The 18,367-nt window shown below is 45.6% G+C and overlaps 1 protein-coding gene across 4 annotated transcripts in view; it reads right to left on the minus strand.

Annotated features, from left to right (window-relative positions):
• The window catches only part of ETV6 (ETS variant transcription factor 6), a 236,070-nt gene that overhangs the window by 13,019 nt on the left and 204,684 nt on the right, over positions 1-18,367 (minus strand). For all 4 annotated transcript variants that reach the window (XM_059186081.1, XM_059186082.1, XM_059186079.1 and 1 more), the window contains one exon: positions 7,721-8,266. In XM_059186081.1, coding sequence (XP_059042064.1) covers positions 7,721-8,266 — 546 coding nt within the window. The remainder of the gene's footprint in view (positions 1-7,720; positions 8,267-18,367) is intronic.

Here is an 18,367-nt window from a genome sequence, read left to right on the forward strand (position 1 = left end):
CTACATTTGCACAGATACAATGTTCTCTGATCACATATATATCATATATATACACATATATTACTATATGATAAAACCCACCAAATTCTATAGATACAAGAGTATCCTATTATAAAATGCCTGACCATGCATGTGAAAAAATTCATGTTACAAGGTATTCATTAATTTTAAGTGCATTTCTCTTAAACTAAAGGGTCTTCTGTATTAAGGCACGTGGGTATTTTAAACAAATGTCCATTATCTGGATTGTCTCTTCCATGAGAGGGAGTTTAGAAAAGGGTTTAGCTCCAGTGAAGTGCCATTTTTCAGCTGCAGAGAGAACATTCTCTCTCTTTCCTGCTGGGTGAGGTACCTTGGGTATCCACAGCTAAAAGGCATTGTAAAAAATCCCTTCCTGTGGTTAAGGAGAAATATTTTCCCTCCCACGTCTGTCTTCTACCAGACTCATTGTACATGCTACCGGAGCAGAGATTGCAAAAAGATGGGCAATTCACACATAACCACCATGGTTTCTAATGAAAAAACCATGCCAGACAAAACTGAAGTTTAAAAATCTGAGTGGGCAAATCAGGTTATTGACAAAGGGAATGTTTAATGATGGTGGTTAATCAAAATTTTGGGAAAGCTTCTGAGAAAGTAATTTTATGTTGTTTCAACTGCCCAAATGGAATTTTAAATGAAGGTCTGCCAACTGAGTTCTGTGGGTCTGATCATCAACTCATCAGACAGTAAGTGTCCCTGTTTCATTTTTTTCAATTTACTGAAAAAATTAATACATTTTTGTCAAGTTCAGCAACAAAACAGGTAAGTAAAATACAAAACAGAAAGCTGCTACTCTGCTTTATAGCAGTGGCTCTAAACAAGGGGCAATGTGTTTCGGTAGGGAAGGAAGGTATTTCGCAATGTTTGGAGCTAATCTGGGTTGTTGCCACGGGGCTAGAGGATGCTACTGGCCTCTAGTGGGTAGAGGCCAGGGATGCTGCTGAATATCTTAGAGTACCTAAGTCAACCTCCTCCTTAACCTCAGAGAATCATCTGACCTGATGATCAAGAGTGCTAAGCTTGAGAAACTCGGCTTTTAGAAACACAGGCTTTACAACATGCACAGCTCAGTCCCTCCGCCCCCCCCCCCCGCCCCCCACATCCCCGTCGTGTCCTCAACTCTACATCAGTCATTACCTAGGAGCACAAAGTTGGGAAATCCAGTGCAGCCAACTCTGTGTCGATACCCAGAGGTGTGTTTACAGTGTGGGCAGTTGTTTGTGCTCTGCTGAGGCTTAGGAAAACAGACACCATATGTACGGGGCAGCAAGATGTACAGGGAGAGTCTAAGGTGGGGAATGCAGATCTCAGCTTCCTGACTCCATGGGGGTGAGGGCAGGGCAGGGGGGCGGGCACAGGGACTGTAACTGCCAGGGAGGCTGGCCCTTTGCATGTCTGGTTTCATGAGTTGTGGAGTAACAAAACAGGTAAGTAACATCCAGATAAAAAATTGCCACTCTGCATGAGAGCAGTGGCTCTACACGAGGGGCAATCTTGCCCCGGAGGGAAGCAAACGCTTAAAGCTTCAGCCCCCAGCTGGAACCTCGCAGGGCCTGGCCCCTGCTTGGCTCAGGTGGGGGCAGCCTGGGAAATCGCACCCCTTCCTCCTGGCAGTCACACTGTATTACAGAAATGTGTGTCCTTTACACAAACTGGAATTTCCAGTCTCCTCAAGCTCCTTCTATTATTTTCCGCTCTGCCACTGTGGCTGTTACCGTTTTATCGTTTAAAAATGCTGTCCTGAGACTTCCTTCTCTCTTAGGGCTTTTTGATTTCTCAGTAGTTCACAGTGAAAATAAACGGCAGTGACTCAGCCAGTGTGAGAAGCTGGAGCCACGTGGGACATTCCTGAGCAAAGCCTCCGAGGGGAGAGGGAGCGCAGAAGTGAATCTCCAAGGAGATAAAGAAACTAGAGCACCTCGAAGGGGTGCCCTTTGCAGGCCACAGGCCTGCAGGGTCAATGCCCCGGCCAGCTCCGGGTGGGTAGTGGGGCTGCTGTACCTGCTCTTTCCCGTCATTCTCTGCAGCCCTGTAGCAGAGCAAAGAGAAACAGGACAGAGAAGGGACCTTAGTGCTTGGTAATTAGCCGACTGGTGCTGTGTATTTACATATTGTCTCATTAGTACTCCGAAGCACCTGGAAAATGGGTATTAGTATTCTCATTATGATGGAGAAGAAAAGCAGACCTCAGGAACAGTCAGCACCTTTGCTAGGACACAAGGACTGGATTCTATTCCTGCTTATTCCCAAGTCCATGCTTTCCCAAGGGCCCACACTACTTCCTGGGGAACACTCCAGGCCAGCTGTTGACTGAGACCCTGCGTCAGGAGCCCTCTGGGGTTGATGTAGGATATGGGATAATGTAGCTCTTCTAGCTGGTACTGAAACCCTGGGCCCTTTTGGTTAAAGGAGACATCCCACAGTACTGTCCTTCCCTTCCTCAAAACAGACATGGACATACCTGTGGGCGAAGGTGCACTTATGTAGGTCCGCCTTACCACCAAGGCCCAGGGAGGAAGCTCGCCACTGTCACACTAAACCCTTTAGTCTTCTCTTTTATAATGTCTTTTTCCCCTCAGGGCTGCTCCTGAGGCTCATTAAAAAAAAAAAAAAAAGTCCACGAGCTCCGAGCTTCGTTTGAAACCATGTCACCAGCACTCAATACCGCTCGGGAGGGAGCAGGGATGGAAGAAGAGGAAGAGGAAGGAATGACTTCCCCTGGTCCTCGAGTTCCCGGGGACCCACCTTCAGCTGCTTACTCTGGAGTCTCAGGCTTATTTTTCCTCAACTGATTGAAGATTAGAGGCTTCCAGGATTGAATTTCTGTGCCTACAGAACTCACCCAGTCAGTCCAACCAAATCAGGAAAGTACATCGTTTTAGTCAGGTGACAAAGAAACTGGACAGGAGACTCCATGTTTCCTTGATTAGGATCCTTTTGTTTCTGCTGAAAACGTAACCTTGAGAGATAATAAACTTATTTTTGAAAGTCCTTTTAAGGATCTGAAAGACTGCTATGACGTGTGTGGCAGGAGGGTTGGGAGTGGAGGGAGCACATGCTGGGGGGAATTTTAGGTCTTATCCGCAGCAGGATCAACCAAACAGTGGTGTCCTCACAAACCATGAAGAAGCTCGTGTTTGCAAAGAATATCGGGAGACTAAGCAAAAGTTGTGCGATAAGCACCAGAAGAGAAATAGTCTCTGGATGGGTCATGGACCTGGGACAAGCAAATCCGTTCAGACCTCTGAAGTCCCCAAGTGTGCAGCAAATGAAGGAGTAGGAATGGATTATAAACCAGTTTGCTTCCTTAGCATATTTTTGGATGAAGACCAACGAGGGGATGAGCAGACAGGAAGTTTGGTAACTCAGGTTTTAACGGAATGTTAGAACTTTAAGAGAAAGCCAAAACAACTTAAAATTTTCTTTTCTTAGCTGTCTATTGCGAAAACCAAAGTAGGAGCTTATTTGGTTTGACAGCATAAAGTCAGGGGGCTATTGCCTTAGGTCAGCAAAGATACAAAATGTGGCATTTAGAGACACTATACCTATCACCTAGGAAAATGCCTAGCACAAAGAGAGATACATGATCAGTCTGGAACAAATGAATGATTTAACTCCACCATCCAAGTATGCAAAGAAACAGTTTCTTTCACTTAGCTATATTCTACTTTTGTTTACGATGTTACTGGAACTACTCGGGACTGGTCTGGGAACAGCTTACAGTCTCCTCTCTTACATCACTTGTTATTGTTCCTTCTACGTGTTTGAGGCTCGCCTCATCCTCTAAAGGGCAAGGAATTCCTTGAGAGCTGGGACAGCGTTTTCAACTTCCACACCCTCCAATTTGCCTACGATTGCCAGCATACGGTACCCACGAGTCCACAGTGTCGCAGAACAGGGGGCAGCGAATGCTTCCTGTCATGTTGTCTGCAAATATTTCGACTCTGCTGGCTGTACCATCTCTCCTGTTGGCACGCAAGAGCAGCCACAGACACAAAGTGATCGGGTGTGGCTGTGTGCCAATAAAACTTGATTTACAAAAATAGGTAGTGGCTGATTTGGCCCATGGGCCCGAGTTTCTAATCCCTGTTCTGGACTCCCAGGTCAGAAGGAAACACGTGTCTTGGAAAGAACACTGGACGAGGCTCCAGGCTGGACATTGGATGTGCCCGAATCTCCTTTCCTTCATCCGTACAACCCGCTTCTGGCTTTGAAATCACGGACCTCTAAGAATGAATGTCAGTATATACTTAAAACATGACTCAGGGCATCACCCCGTGCTAAGCCCATCACCTTATGGTGTGCGCTGCTAACAGACTCTTTGGATGTGAAACACATGGGCAAGGCACAGGCCAGTAAGACTTTTGTGGGCGAGAAAAGGGCTAGAAGGCTCACAGATGCTATCCTGACCCCTACCTCCTACCACCGCCCCCCCCCCAAGCAATAGCCTCATGAGCATAACAAACAGAAAACAGGCCCAGAAAGAAGCAGTTTGTTCACTCTTACCTACACCATTGGCTTCCCAATAAAGTTTGAACATAGGGGTCTTGTTTCATTGTGTTTCATGTTAAATTTTCTCCCATAAACTGTGGCTATTCTAACTTATTAACCTCAACAACAGTTCTTCTTATCCATTGAAAAATAAGGGGATGCCTTTAGAAATAAGTTACATGTTATATTTAAATAGATCTAATCTGTGGTTTGTATTTAAGCCATTACCTCCGAAACTTCTTTATTGATGATTTTAATTTCCTATAAGGCCTATAAGGCCAATACCTAAGTAAACTATTGTAGCTTTGCACCTCTAAATTGTATGCTACATCTCAATTCTGAGAAATTAAAAAGTGAGGGAAAAACAGAATAGATGAAATAGGGAGAGATTTTTAATGGACTTGGATTCCCAAGATTTATATTTCTACCTGTTCAGGATTGCCAGAATTTTAAATTGTACATAGGAATTACCCAATGAGCTCGACCCTTCTAAACAGAATTTTACAAGAATCTGAGCTGTCCAAAATGACAACTAAAAGGGTAGGAGTGAGGGGACAGGGATATCAGGAGCCTGGAGTTGTAGCAAGGAGGGTTAGAATCAAGACCAAGTGTTGAATTCTAGACTTTTTACCCTTCCCATTTTCCCGTAAAGATGATGGATTTGGTTAAATCCGATGATGGATTTGGTTAAATTAGTTAATACTTACATCTGGAGATTTTTCAACCTTTGAGTGTATCATTAGAGGATTAATGATGAATAATTTGAGGGGATTCTCTCACCCTGGAGGAGTTAATGCATTTCCCAAAGAAAAGCCTAGATTCCCCTCTTTTGTGTGCTCTTGAGAGAGCCTGGGCATCCGTGGGTACCAAGGTCCATCACTGGGCTGGTATGATAGTTGACAGAGTGTCTTTAATGAGCCTACATCCATCACAGAGCAATTTTGACATTCAGGAATAATATTAAAAAAATAGTTGCATAATTTTTAAGAAACTAATATTCTAATATTTATAAATCCACTAAACAAGGGAGAAATAACTCTGAATGTCTAAATAACATAACTTTTCTGATATATGGGCTTATCTTAGATTCCTAGGAAGTCTGTGGTAAGATGGCATGACAGAGGAGGTGGACGGGACAGAGGAGGTGGACGGCTTCCCTGGCTCGGGAAGCCAGGTTCCACGAGGGCAGCCCTACCAGCCGCGGCCAATGGCACAGCCGTGACCGTCCCATTGAGCCCATTACCCAACCCCTATTTGACCTTTGCTTTCTGTGGCTCTGTCTCTTCCATGACTTCCCCAGTTCAAATGACCTTCCACATAAGAGGCATATCGCAATACTAAGAGCTGTCCTGAGAATTATAAATAAGTAGACAGTATCTGCAAAACGTCTAGTCCTGTTGTACAGACCATGCAAGAAACAAGACAAGAAAGGCATGTATAGACAGGAAAGGTCTGGCCTGGGAAACACAAGACAGGTCCTTTATATTCTTCACAGTAATATCCTGACCCCATCCTCTTTTTCTAACAATCTGCGGAAATTCACATGTTTTGCCTAAGGTGTCTGTCTCTTTATAAATCCCCTGATTTTTCTTCTTTTCTTTTCATGGTTTCTTTTTTTAGATTGAAAACAAAACCAAAACCATATATACATACACACACACATATATAAAGGCAGAGAATCCCAGTGTAGTCACCGCAGCTAGTCTTATTTTATGTACACCCCCCCCCTCAAAACTCACCCCCAGTGCTGTGAGGATCATTCTCAATCAAATCTCGGACACAGATCATTTCATGTTTCACAAACATAGAAGTCCTACTTCTTTGGCATTTCATTTTCTGGATTCAACATTCCTGATGTAAGTGATTTGGGACACTAAAACTGAGGCAACATTGGAGGTACACTAGGAGCCAGAGAAACATTTAGAAACCAAGAATTTAAACAAAAAAGGGACAATGAGTCAAGACAGAGGCAGTTAATGTTGCCTGTAGGACTCTGTGCTGTCATGCTGTTAGGAACACCACTCCTTCCTGGGGCTGGCCGGAGCTCTGTCCTCGGGTGCTCACTCATGGAGGAAGAGGGCACTTCTTGCCTTGCCCTGACCAGGTCTGACTTTTCCTGTCTCCGTGCCTTCCTTCCGCTACTGAACACATAACCACCTTCAGCACTGAGCCACGTCCCTGCAAAGCCTCCCTCCATTCCTCTGGTCCAAATTTCCTTCTCTCTGCTTTGCTCCCACAGCACTGAGTTATCCTAATACACAGTCAGTGCTCAATAAGTGCTCATGCACTGGATGAATGGGACACAGGACGGACTTCATTCTGCCTTATAGCTTAGTGGGTGGTTTTCACATCGGTCTCTCCCATGAAATTTTAAATTCCTCAAGGAAATAATTGTGTTAAAGCACTGCTCTGTCCTCCTACTTCCTCAAGCATTTACCTGTGCGTAGTGGGTGTTTGAGAAATGTCTCACGAATGGAGAGATGCTCCAGGAAGAGAGTTACCCTGGCCATGTGGCTGGAGGGTTAAGTGTCTGGAGAATGACTTCATGTAAATTACGGGCAGACTAGCACAAATACAACGTGTAGATTTTTTTCTCTGGTTTCCACTGGTTTCTTGTCTTAGGGAAGCAAATGTGGGCTTGTCATCATAAAAGTAAAAGAATTCGGGAGTGGTTTCCTTCGTCCAAATGACCCAGCAACACCTGCCTCCAACACCATAATCGTGTTTTTCTCTCCCACCTTCTCCCAAGGTGAAGGCTACATTGAGTTACTGCCCATAGGATGGAATTACAGGTCTGAATCGGAGACAAAGGTTCTTTATGCTGTGTCTGGTCATTAATTAGCTGCTGGAAACTTCAAGACAGGGCCATTAGCATGCTCATAAACCTTTTATTTTAAATGTTTTCGCTTAGCCATGATTCTGATGTGACTCTCCTTGTACACTGGACGTAGGACATTTGTTTCTTAACATTTCTGAGGCTCATTAACTACTCCATCCCAGCAGCTCATTAACTAGCCCATTAGGGATTTCACTTCATTCAGGCAGAAGCCTCCACTTGCCCTCACAGAGCCTTTGCGGGCGCCTAATTGGGAATGGTGTGAGGCCTGCTGCAAGGCCGGGGAGAGAGCGAGGCTTTGTCAGGTCCCCCTGGACGATGGATGGGCGGCATAGGGATGCGCTCACCTACCTGCTATTCTCCCAATGGGCATGGCGTGCTCCTCGGGCGGGGAGACGGACACCATGATGTGGTTCATGTAGGCCAGGTCTTCCCGATGCGAGAGGTTGATGGGCTTCCCTTCCCTATGCAGCCCGTCCTCGGAGAGCCTGGACTGTTTGAAATCCACGGAGTGCCGGGGGTTCAGGATCAAGGGGTGCATGATGGGACTGGGCATCAGCTGGATCACACGGGTGCTCTCCTGCCGGGGGCTCGACGGCTTCTGGTGGGGCTCAGAGGACGGCGGGCAGTGGTTATTCTCCATGGGAGACACTGACAGGGGGTAGGACTCCTGGTGGTTGTTCTCCTGGTGGAGCCTCGGCCCCTGGGCCCTGTCGGCCGGGGAAAGGCGGCGGATCATGTTGTCCAGGGGGGACCGGAGGGGCCGCTGCTCGGGGTCGGGAGAGGGCCGGTGATTGGCTGTGACAGGTGATCTAGACCGGTGCAACAGTTCAATGGTGGGGGGGTTGTGGTGCACGTTCTCCACTGGGGGCCGTGGGGTCCTCTGGACACAATTATCTGTGGAGCAGAGGGAGAGACAATCACTGACCCCAGTGAACTGTCAGGAGAGGGACCCCACCGCGGTTCGAAAGAGAGTGAACAGTGAGTGAAGCCTGGGCATGTGCCGGACAGACCGTTTGTCCCTCGAGACAGAGTGTCTTTTCCACTGCTTAAAAAAACAACTGAAGTGTGCATACTTGAAATTCTTTTCCTACAGCAGACAGGCTAAGAATGTCCACAAGCATTCCATTAAGCACTTACTAGTGACTTGTGAGCACAGGGATGCCAAACCTGTGTTCTTTAGCTTTGGCTTTGGTTACTTGACTCTTCAACATGGCTTCTGGGGTCCTTAAGGGTTTCTTTCTAGAAGCTTTCACTGACTTACATTTCCACAACTAAATGTATATATTCTCTACCTCTGGGACGTTGTTATTGGTGTTAATGATACCATTATTTCTACTACTACTAAAGTAGCTACTATATCCTTGGTACTGGGTTATGTTGTTCAGAATGTATCATACTCCTCAGTAGGAGATCCTAATACCAGTACTAGTTCAAACGTGATAAAATGGGAGGCATAAAGAAACTAAGCAACTTACTCAAAGACACACAGCCAGTGAGGGAACGAGACCCAGACTCCAGTAAGATTCTAGAATCTAGGTACCCATTACAGTATCCGCCACTTTGCTATACGTAGAAGCCAAGGGGAAAAGTGATGGGAAAACCTGCTTTAAGGATGGACAGTGGGTCTCATTTACAGACTGGCAATCTTGTACTTGAAAGAAGCTTTAGGATCACTTGGTTTCTGAGTGCACAGACCCTACAAATGCTCAGAGACAGGCAGAGGTAAGGAAGGAGAAGGAGGGAAGGACATCTCCAACCCTGCCTCCATTGTATGCCACTTGAACTTTCAAGCTGGTGACAGCTGAGCAGGGACAGCACCGGGAACAGAAGCAGTCCTGTGGGCTGGGCTGTGGGTGGTTTGGCGGGGCGGGGGCTGGCACACACGTGGCTTTAGGAGTCCCTGCTTAGGGGGAGGAAAGATGAAAATCTGCCTACAAAAATGGAGTTTTCTTCAGTGCCTCCCCCTCATCCTAATGAGGTTTCTCTGGCCACATCTGTTCCCAGAGCTCTCACTAAAGGATGCACATGCTTTCAGGTCTTTGTTCTGGTCCAAGATTTGTCCATGACTCTGAGTAAAGCAAGTCAAAGATACCTCTCTTTGTCCCTTATGACAATATCTACATGAAGAACACATAAATGGACTCTAGGACTCTGACAGGGTTAGTAAACAGAGACTGAGCTGGTAGTGTCTTAAACTTTTACACATGATTAACAGAAAAATGAGGACTCCTCTGGATCCCGGTTATGTGAAACAGTGAATGTGTCATTCACGATCACTAAAAGAGCATCTGCTTGAAGGCAAGGGTTTATTTTGTAACTGCTGTGTGACCTGCTGCCAAGAATTTAGAAGTGCTTACCTGTTGGAATAGCTATCGGTGGGAGACTGGCTTAATCAATGATATTGTATCTCTAAAAAATGGAGGATCAGGCAGGTATTAAATGGAACGAGGAGTGTCTTAATATTCCGCCAAGGATTGGTCTCCAGGTTCTATGATTAGGTATGCAAAGCCAGGTAAAGTATTTTGGTATGCTACCACCTTTCTGTGATAAAGGAGAAGCGAATTCCAGTTTCCAGAATGACACAATGGCTTGTATCAAACTAACCTTCCTACATACAGAAATGATGGAATCCGGATACAATACATTTACAAAAGTTATTTGAAGGTGCTGGAGAAAACTGAATGGCATTTTATTCTTAAAAGAAGAGAACCGCACAAGAGAGATCCAAATTTATATAGCCCTGGGGGTTTTCCCCAGTCCCTGTAGCAGGGGGCAGCTGGAAAATGAACCAGAAGTTGTGTAATCTATCAGGGAATAGAGTATGGGCTACCAGAATGGCAAAAAATCAAGAAAGCAAATCCTATAAAGGGGAGAGCCTCAGGGAGAATACAGAAAGTTCCCTCAAATCCCTAACATGTGCTCCTGTACAGCATATGTGCAAGGTGACCTCTAAGGAGCTCAGTGGAAAGCAACAACTGTATGGCTGAAAGATAAGAGCAGGAACATCAACTACTGGCCATTGTACTGGAGACAGAATTGAGAATTTGAGTCCTAGCAACAGAGGCTCTGCAAACACCTCGGGATGCCTATCATCCCAGAACAGCCACACCTTAGGAGTAAAGACTACGTCCAGGTCAAAGGGATTTGCCTGAGGACTATAGGCAAAACTTAAATAGATCTGCCCTAACCAAATGTTAGACCAAGCTCCTACAAACTCAAGGTGACTGGCTAGTCGTTTACCTGCTAGAGCAAACCCCAACATTCTTCAGAGGAATATAACATAATCTAAGTCTCTACAACGTATCATCTATAACGTTCAGTATTCAATAAGGATTCTTGGGACATGTGAAAAAAAACCCAGAAAAATGTGGCCCATAATCAAGAGGCAATGCAGTCAACAGAAACAGACTCTAAGATCACCTAGATGTTGGTATTAGCTATTAGAAATAAGTGTAATCACTTGAAGGAAATGATGGTCATAATGAGGGATAACAGATGGAGACTGTCAGAAGAGAAACAGGAACTTAAGAAGAAGACTCTAATACTGAAAAACACAATATCTGAAAGGTTGGACTGGATGTACTCAACAGCAGTTTGGAGATGACAAAAGGAGGGGTTAGTAAATTTGAAGACACATCAATAAAAACTAGAAACAAATAAATGAATAGATCTTCAGTGACCTGTGGAACAATATTAAATGGTTTAATGGACATGTAATTGAAACCCAAGAAGGACAGAACAGAAAGAATGGGACCAACCCCTTCCCAACAACTCCCCACAAAAAAAACCCCAAAACTGAATAATGACCAAACGCTCTCCAAATTTGGTAGCAACAACAACAACAACAACAACAGGAAACTTAAAGATCTAAGATGCTCAGCAAATAGGGATAAATACAAAAGCTACATCCAGGCCTTCAGAGTCAAACTGCTGAAAACCAAAGATAAAGAGAAAATCCTGGGGGCACCTGGATGGCTCAGTGGGTTAAGCCTCTGCCTTCAGTTCAGGTCATGATCTAAGGGTTCTGGGCTCGAGCCGTGCATTGGGCTCTCTGCTCAGCAGCGAGCCTGCTTCCCCTTCTCTCTCTGCCTGCCTCTCTGCCTACTAGTGATCTCTCTCGCTCTGTCCAATAAATAAATAAATAAATCTTAAAAAAAAAAAAAAAGATAATCCTGAAATCAGTCAGAGGGGGAAAAAAGATACACTGTGTACACAGGAAAAGCTATACTAGTTGTGGCTAACTTCTTTTTTAAACAGCTAGAGAGAAAGCGAGAATGCACGCAAGCATGTACACAAGAAGGATATGGATGGAGACCCACAGACTGAAAGGGAATTAAGAGATACATCAATCATCTGCAATGTATAGACCCTTGTTTGATTCAAGGAAACTGTAAAAGCACATGTGAGGTAGTTGGAGAAAATGTAAACATTAATAAGACATTTGATGATATTGAAGAACTGTTAGTTTTCAGGTGATATGATAACTTTGTGATTACAATTTTATAAAGGGTCCTTCTCTTTTCAGACCTGTACTGATATATTTACAGATGAAACTATGTATCTGGAATTTGCTTTAAATTAATTCGTGATCGTGAAGCAGAGAGTATGGGCACAGAGGAAACAAGATTGGTCATGAGTTGATCACTGAAGCTGGTGATGGCTACGTGGTGGCTCATTAAGTAATTCCCTCTAGTTTTGCCTAAGTTTGATATTTTCCACTATAAAAAATGTTTTTCCTTTTTTTTTTTTTTTTAAAGAACTCAGTCAACCTTGCAAGGATAAAGATTAGGATAACAAGTACTAAATTCTTCACTTAAACCCAAATGCAAATAAATGCTTACAGGATACGGTCACTGATTAGGCCCATATAGTACATTTTAATGCCTGAGATCATGAGCATGATAGAAATGACCTACCATCTTTTGGGGATGAGGGCAAGTTTTCTTTCCATGGCTATGACAGACCTTAACTCTGCTGTCCCCCAAAACGAATTTATCTCTTCTCTGTCACAGAACACGATCATGATAAGCAACTACCTAAGACAGCTGTGTTTTCAAGTTTTGTGCATTTTCTTCTAAATGCTATTTACAGACTATCTCCCTTCACTTAAAAGCTTATTAAGGTTTAAAAATGCTTAAGGTTGATGAAGACCATGTACTGAAAAACCCTATTTCCTGAATCCATTTCCTGTCTTACAAATTTCAAAACAGACACAGGCGTTGGCCAGGAGTCTGGTCACGTGAAGGCTCTCTTTGATGTGTCGGGCTTCAAGGCTCAGGGTATGGGTGTGCACTCGGGGCAAGCCTTAGGAAGTCGGGGTGGACTCTGAGAGGAAGGATCTCCATGCCAAGGGTAAAAGAGGAACTGATGTAACGTCCTGGAGAGATTTCACTCTCTGTTCCTGCCCAGATCTTTGGGAACAATGAAGGAAGGAGACAGAGCTCTGGATAATCCAACTCAGATTTTACTTTTGACTCAGGGTCCAGGCAGGAACAGGACTTGGAGAAGCTTGATTTATTTACTTCTCTGCAGACACCACTCAAAGAGGAAGTACTTGATGAAGTTGATAACATTAATGGTAGAGAACTGGATCCAAGGGTATTTAATTCCAGGCTCCTGGTGGTCTGGGCACAAGCACTGTCAAGGCTGAAAGGCCTGCAATGAGAGCTTCCCGGCTTTGTTTCAGTTTGCAAAGCATGCACCCACGTACGGAGTAGGCGCTGACGTTCCTACCCTGCTGCCCCTGTTATTAGAAGTTGGCAGCAGCATGTGGAAACTTATGAGACCAGAGCCGGCAGGCAGAGAAGCTCCGGACACAGGAAATGCACTGAGCGGACAGTGGGTGCATTAAATCCCCCAGATGTAGGAGTCTTCTGTCTAAAACAAGAAGATTTTTTTGGTCTGGCCTTGATGTCTGGGTTTGTTCTTGGTGAATTGCCCAGCTGGAGAGCTGGGAAATTATCCACATTGCCCTTGGTCTGAAGGTCTTGATATGGGAGGGAAATGCGCAAGAAAGAGGGAGGGTAAAGCCACGCGTGAAGTAGTCAGTGTGGGCATGGAGAGAAGTGGGGAGAAGGACCTCGGACTACTAGGCAACCCGTTCTGGTTGAAAGTGTTTTCTAACCCCCAAACCCTTCTCTTTGTGGGCCTCTTTTAGATACGAAAAAAAAAATCCTTTCTTGCCACGAAACAGCCCCAAATAAATTAGGGCTTTCAGTGTGAGGATTGCAAAAAAGGATGCCTTTTCTTGTCTTCTTTCCTTTTGCTTATTAGGAAAGTTTGTCTATTTGAAAGTCATCAAAATTTGACCCAATTTAATCAGGTTGTAAAGAATGAATAACTAGTAAACTTAAACCAACAAAAACTGCCTTTGGTTAAAATCGTGGGCTTTAAGTAGGAAATATCCAGGGTAGAGCAAAGGCTCAAGCTTCTAACTCACAAAGAAGGATCACATTTCCCAGGGTCACATTTCCACCACCTCGCTTTCCCTAAGGCCATGGATGGTGGGAAGAGTAGTTAGTCCGGGAGATGTAAATCAAGCCAGCAGGTAATTTACTCTTCGGCCTCAGTCCACCATGTTCCACATTCTTCTGGAAGGAACCACTTCCCAGCATGAATTTGTAAAAGATTAGTGGGAACCACAAACAATACAAAGAACTAAATGCTCTAGGCCTTCAGCTGCAGTTCAGAACAGACTTTCTACACACACTTAGGTCCTGTCCCCAACCTGTGATGGGGTGAATTGTGCTTCCGGCCTCATCCCGCACCCCTCAATCCATATGCTGAAGTCCCAACCCCCTTGTACCTCAGAATGTGACTTTATTTAAAATAGGGTCATTGCAGATTTCATTACAAGCCAAGGTCATATAAGAATCAGGTGGGCCCCTCATTCAATATAACTGGTGTCCTTACTTAAAGAAGAATTTGGACATGTAGACAGGCACAGACTGCATGGTTGGAAGGGGAATGTTTTGCCACACAAGGATAATATTTTGTAATATGATATCAAGGATATCGCAGTCTAATGGAGAAGGCAGACACATTAAAAACAAAACAAAACACACACACACACACACACACAAAAGGCAATAGGTGCTGAATTAAGAGTCCATCACAGGGAGTACGCCATGTGAAGGTGAAGGCAGAGATCCACCAGTCAAGGAACACCAAAGATGCCTAGCAAACCACCAGAAGCTAGGAGAGAGGCCCAGAACGGATTCTACCTCCCAGCCCTCAGAAGGAACTGACCCCACCCTTACCTTGATCTTGGACTTCCAGCCTCTAGAACTGTGAGACAATACATTTCTGTTTAAGCCCCACCCCCTTACGGCCGCCAAAGCACGCTAATACACCCCCAGCTCTGCCCCACGCTCCATTTCCATGAGGTTCCACTGAGACCCTCCAGTGACCCTCTGCCTGCCCATTCGGCCCACGCACTTCAGCAAGTTGCCAAGGTCCCTGCATTCCCTGGAGGGCCCAAGAAGAACAGCACCGGGGCCTGCAGTCTACGATTCACAGATATATGAGCTCGTCACCAATAAACCCCAGGTGAGCTCCTGGTTTTAGAAGCACTTGCTGAAAAACGGGCTGAAGGCAACAAAGTGGGTGACTTGCAGGACTCTGCATCTTAATCTGTATTCCTGGGGTGGGGGGCGGGCGGGGGGGAGACAGCCTCCCGGTGTTCTAGCCTCGGCCAACAGCTCAGTGCCAGAGAGCCCAGGAGCAAGTCTGCCCAGCCTCGGTCTCAACAGGGGCCGCGCAAGAGAACTGAATGAAGAAATCAATGGGCCCGATTTCAAATGAGCCAGTTAGACCTGTGGGGTAAACCTTGTGAATCATTTATAAGGAGGGGCTCAGGGTGACAGAGATCAGTGGGAGCCCTGGAGAGGGGAAAGAGCGAGATCACAGAGGGCTTCCTGTTCTGGAGGTGAACCCAAACTGCCCCAGGCCCCTTATCTCAAAGGGCTCAGACAGCACTTCCCCAGGGGAACCAGGAAGTTTCTTGAAAACTTCCTGGCTACCTGGGGAGAGTTAGTCATGCATATTAGGGATCTCTGGCGCTGAAACTTCTGGCTTCAAGGAGCTAGCTAGCGCCTGGGCTAAAAGCAGCCTCTATGGGACTGGAGGAAGCCAGAGGAGGCAGGAAAGTGAACGGGTCCTCCCTGAAGCACACTGAGGCCCCCTTCTAATGGATGAAGAGGCTCTGGCCATCAACCCAGGGCCCCCACACTTTCCCATCACAATGAAATGCCACATCTGGGGACAAGGGTCAGAGGGTAAAAGGTCATACTGCCCCAGACTCTGAAATACAGGAAGTGAGGCAGGAAGAAGAGGCCCTAGAGAGGCATGGAGGAGTTAGAGTGGAGTAGAAGTGGGGAGCGAGGGGAAGTGGTGGTACCTCGTGCCCTGGGGAAACAGGAAGTCAAGATCAGGGCCTGGTCTTAGTCTGCTGGAACCTCATTATCTCCAGCCAGATCCAAGAATGCCTGAATTGAAAGTGGGCACAAAAGGTTAATCTTAGGGTTCTTGCGTGTGAGAGGAGACACACATCTCCCAAAAGGGTCACGGAGGGCCTACCGTGTGCCAGGTACCGCGGGGTACCAAAGCATAAACACTGCTCCTTTTCAAAATGGCTGGGCCCCAAGCTGGGCACTTTTGATGTTTTCCCACAGAATGGAACAGAGGGACCTGGTTCATCCATGAAGGAGAGTCCTGGTATCACGGCGTGGGTAGGCAGCGGGCCCATCCGACTTCCGGGACGCACACATGCGGTGTTCGCACAAAGTGCACTTGGTCACGAGAATGGGAATAGTTCGGAACACTGGGATTGGAGGTAGGAAATAAAACCAACCACTGCACAACAACGTGACTATACTTAACACTCCTGAACTGCACGAAAGCTTGAAAGTGGCTAAGGTGGGAAATGTTTTGTGTCTTTAATCACCATTCAATATTGTTTTAGGTTTAAAAGACAAGACGAAGGAAAAAATCTCAACCCAACAATGGTGAGAGATACCAAATAATGGTAAAGAATAACATTTAGTGAGTACTTGCTCTGTGACAGCTATTGCTCTAAGGGCATTTTCCATACTAACGCGATTCTTGTATCAATCACATTCAAAAAGTACTGACATTATCCTTCTTTTCTGGGTAGAAACTGAGACACAAGGAAGTTAAGTAACTTGCCTAAAGTCACACAGCCAGTAAATGGGGGAGCGGGGATTAGAACCCAAAGCGTGTGTGCGCGTGTACACACACAACCCCCATTATGCTCTCTGGTTCCATCATGCATTATAAGACTAACATCAATGTCAAAGCCCGGCCAATGGCCTCCTTGACTTTTTGGTTTTTTTAAAAAAATATTTTATTTATTTATTTATTTGACAGACAGAGCACAAGTAGACAGAGCGGCAAGCAGAGGAAGAGGGAGAAGCAGGCTCCCAGTGGGCAGGTAGCCTGATGCGGAACTTGATCCCTGGACCCTGGGATCATGACCTGAGCCAAGAGCAGACGCTTAACTGACTGAGCCACCCAGGTGCCCCTCCTTGACACTTTAATTGTCAATATGATCCCAGCAAGACTAGAGATTCAAGGAAGTTTTTACAACCACCTGTAACAGGTTGCCTGGATCAGCTCCAAACTTTATCTACTCTGGTGTCTCTTTAGCAGCTATACTGAAGGATCAGCTCCCAAGGAGTGGCCAGCACCCAGCTGGCTCCCAAGGGGGAGGACAGCCTCTGCTTTCAGAAGCCAGTGCCAGACTCTGAACTCACATTTCTCATGGGCTGAAGTATTTTCTTTACGGTAAGTCCATTCATTCAGAGGCAGTCACAGATCCACAGTGGGTTAATTCACTCCGAATCAGCGTGAGTTTTTGACACTATGAATGGCAGACGTACACTGGTGCCTCCAAAGTCATCTTTGATGGGGTACCTGGGTGGGTCAGTTGCTTAAGCGTCTGAACTCTTGTTTCGGCTCAGGTCATGATCTTGGGGTTGGGAGATCGAGCCCTGTGCTGGGCTCCACGCTCAGTACAGAGTTGTGCTTGGGACTTTCTCCCTCTCCCTCTGCTCTTCCCCTGCGTGAGTTCTCTCAAATAAATAAAATAAATTTTTAAATTTTATTTATTTATTTGACACAGAGAGAGAGAGATGGAGAGAGCACAAGCAGGGGGAGTGGCAGGCAGAGGGAGAGGGAGAAGCAGGTTCCTTGCAGAGCAGGGGAAGCCTGATATGGGACTTAATCCCAGGACTCTGGGACCATGACCTAAGCCAAAGGCAGTGGCTTAGTCAACTGAGCCACCCAGACACCCTGAAATAAATAAATTTTAAAAAAAGTGATCATTGACCTTTTTGCTAGTCTGTTTAGATTTGCCAGGTTCCAGTACCATGAGGCAGAAAAATTATAAGCAGGTTTGCTGGCATCTGCCATACCACACCCTGGTCAGGGGACCTGGCTTGGCCTCTTAATCTCCCCAATTCCACTCACTGCTCCGTATTTTGTCCTGTTTTCAGGGTGTTTGCACAAAAAAGATGAACAAAAATGTTATTTTGGTTGGCTCATTCCTGCTGCAATGGAATGAACATGGGCATGAGAGCTAAGTGGACCCAGGGCTAAGTCTCAGTTTTGCTACTCGGTAGCTGTGTGATCTGGAGGCTCTTAGCTTTTGTCTCCTCATCTGTAAAACGGGGATAACAGTACCTTCTTTATAGGGTAGTTATGAAGATGAAGTGATCTGGACACCTAAGAGCTTAGAACAGGGCCTGGCACACCATAAATATTAGCTATTACTTTGTTCCTACGAAGCAAATCCACACACCTCATCTTCTTTAATTATCTCATTAAAATTGTGTAAGATTTCCTTCCTCCAAAGCAGTCTTTGGGCACTTGGATTTGGCAGTAGAGGGGATTGGGGATGGAGGGGAAACATTTCCCTCAATAAAGCAACCCCAAAGATGAAAATCCCTGGGCTATCGCAGAATGCATGGCACCTCC

This window comes from Mustela lutreola, chromosome 8, assembly GCF_030435805.1.
Source record: "Mustela lutreola isolate mMusLut2 chromosome 8, mMusLut2.pri, whole genome shotgun sequence".
In the NCBI taxonomy this organism is placed as follows: Eukaryota; Metazoa; Chordata; class Mammalia; order Carnivora; family Mustelidae; genus Mustela; species Mustela lutreola.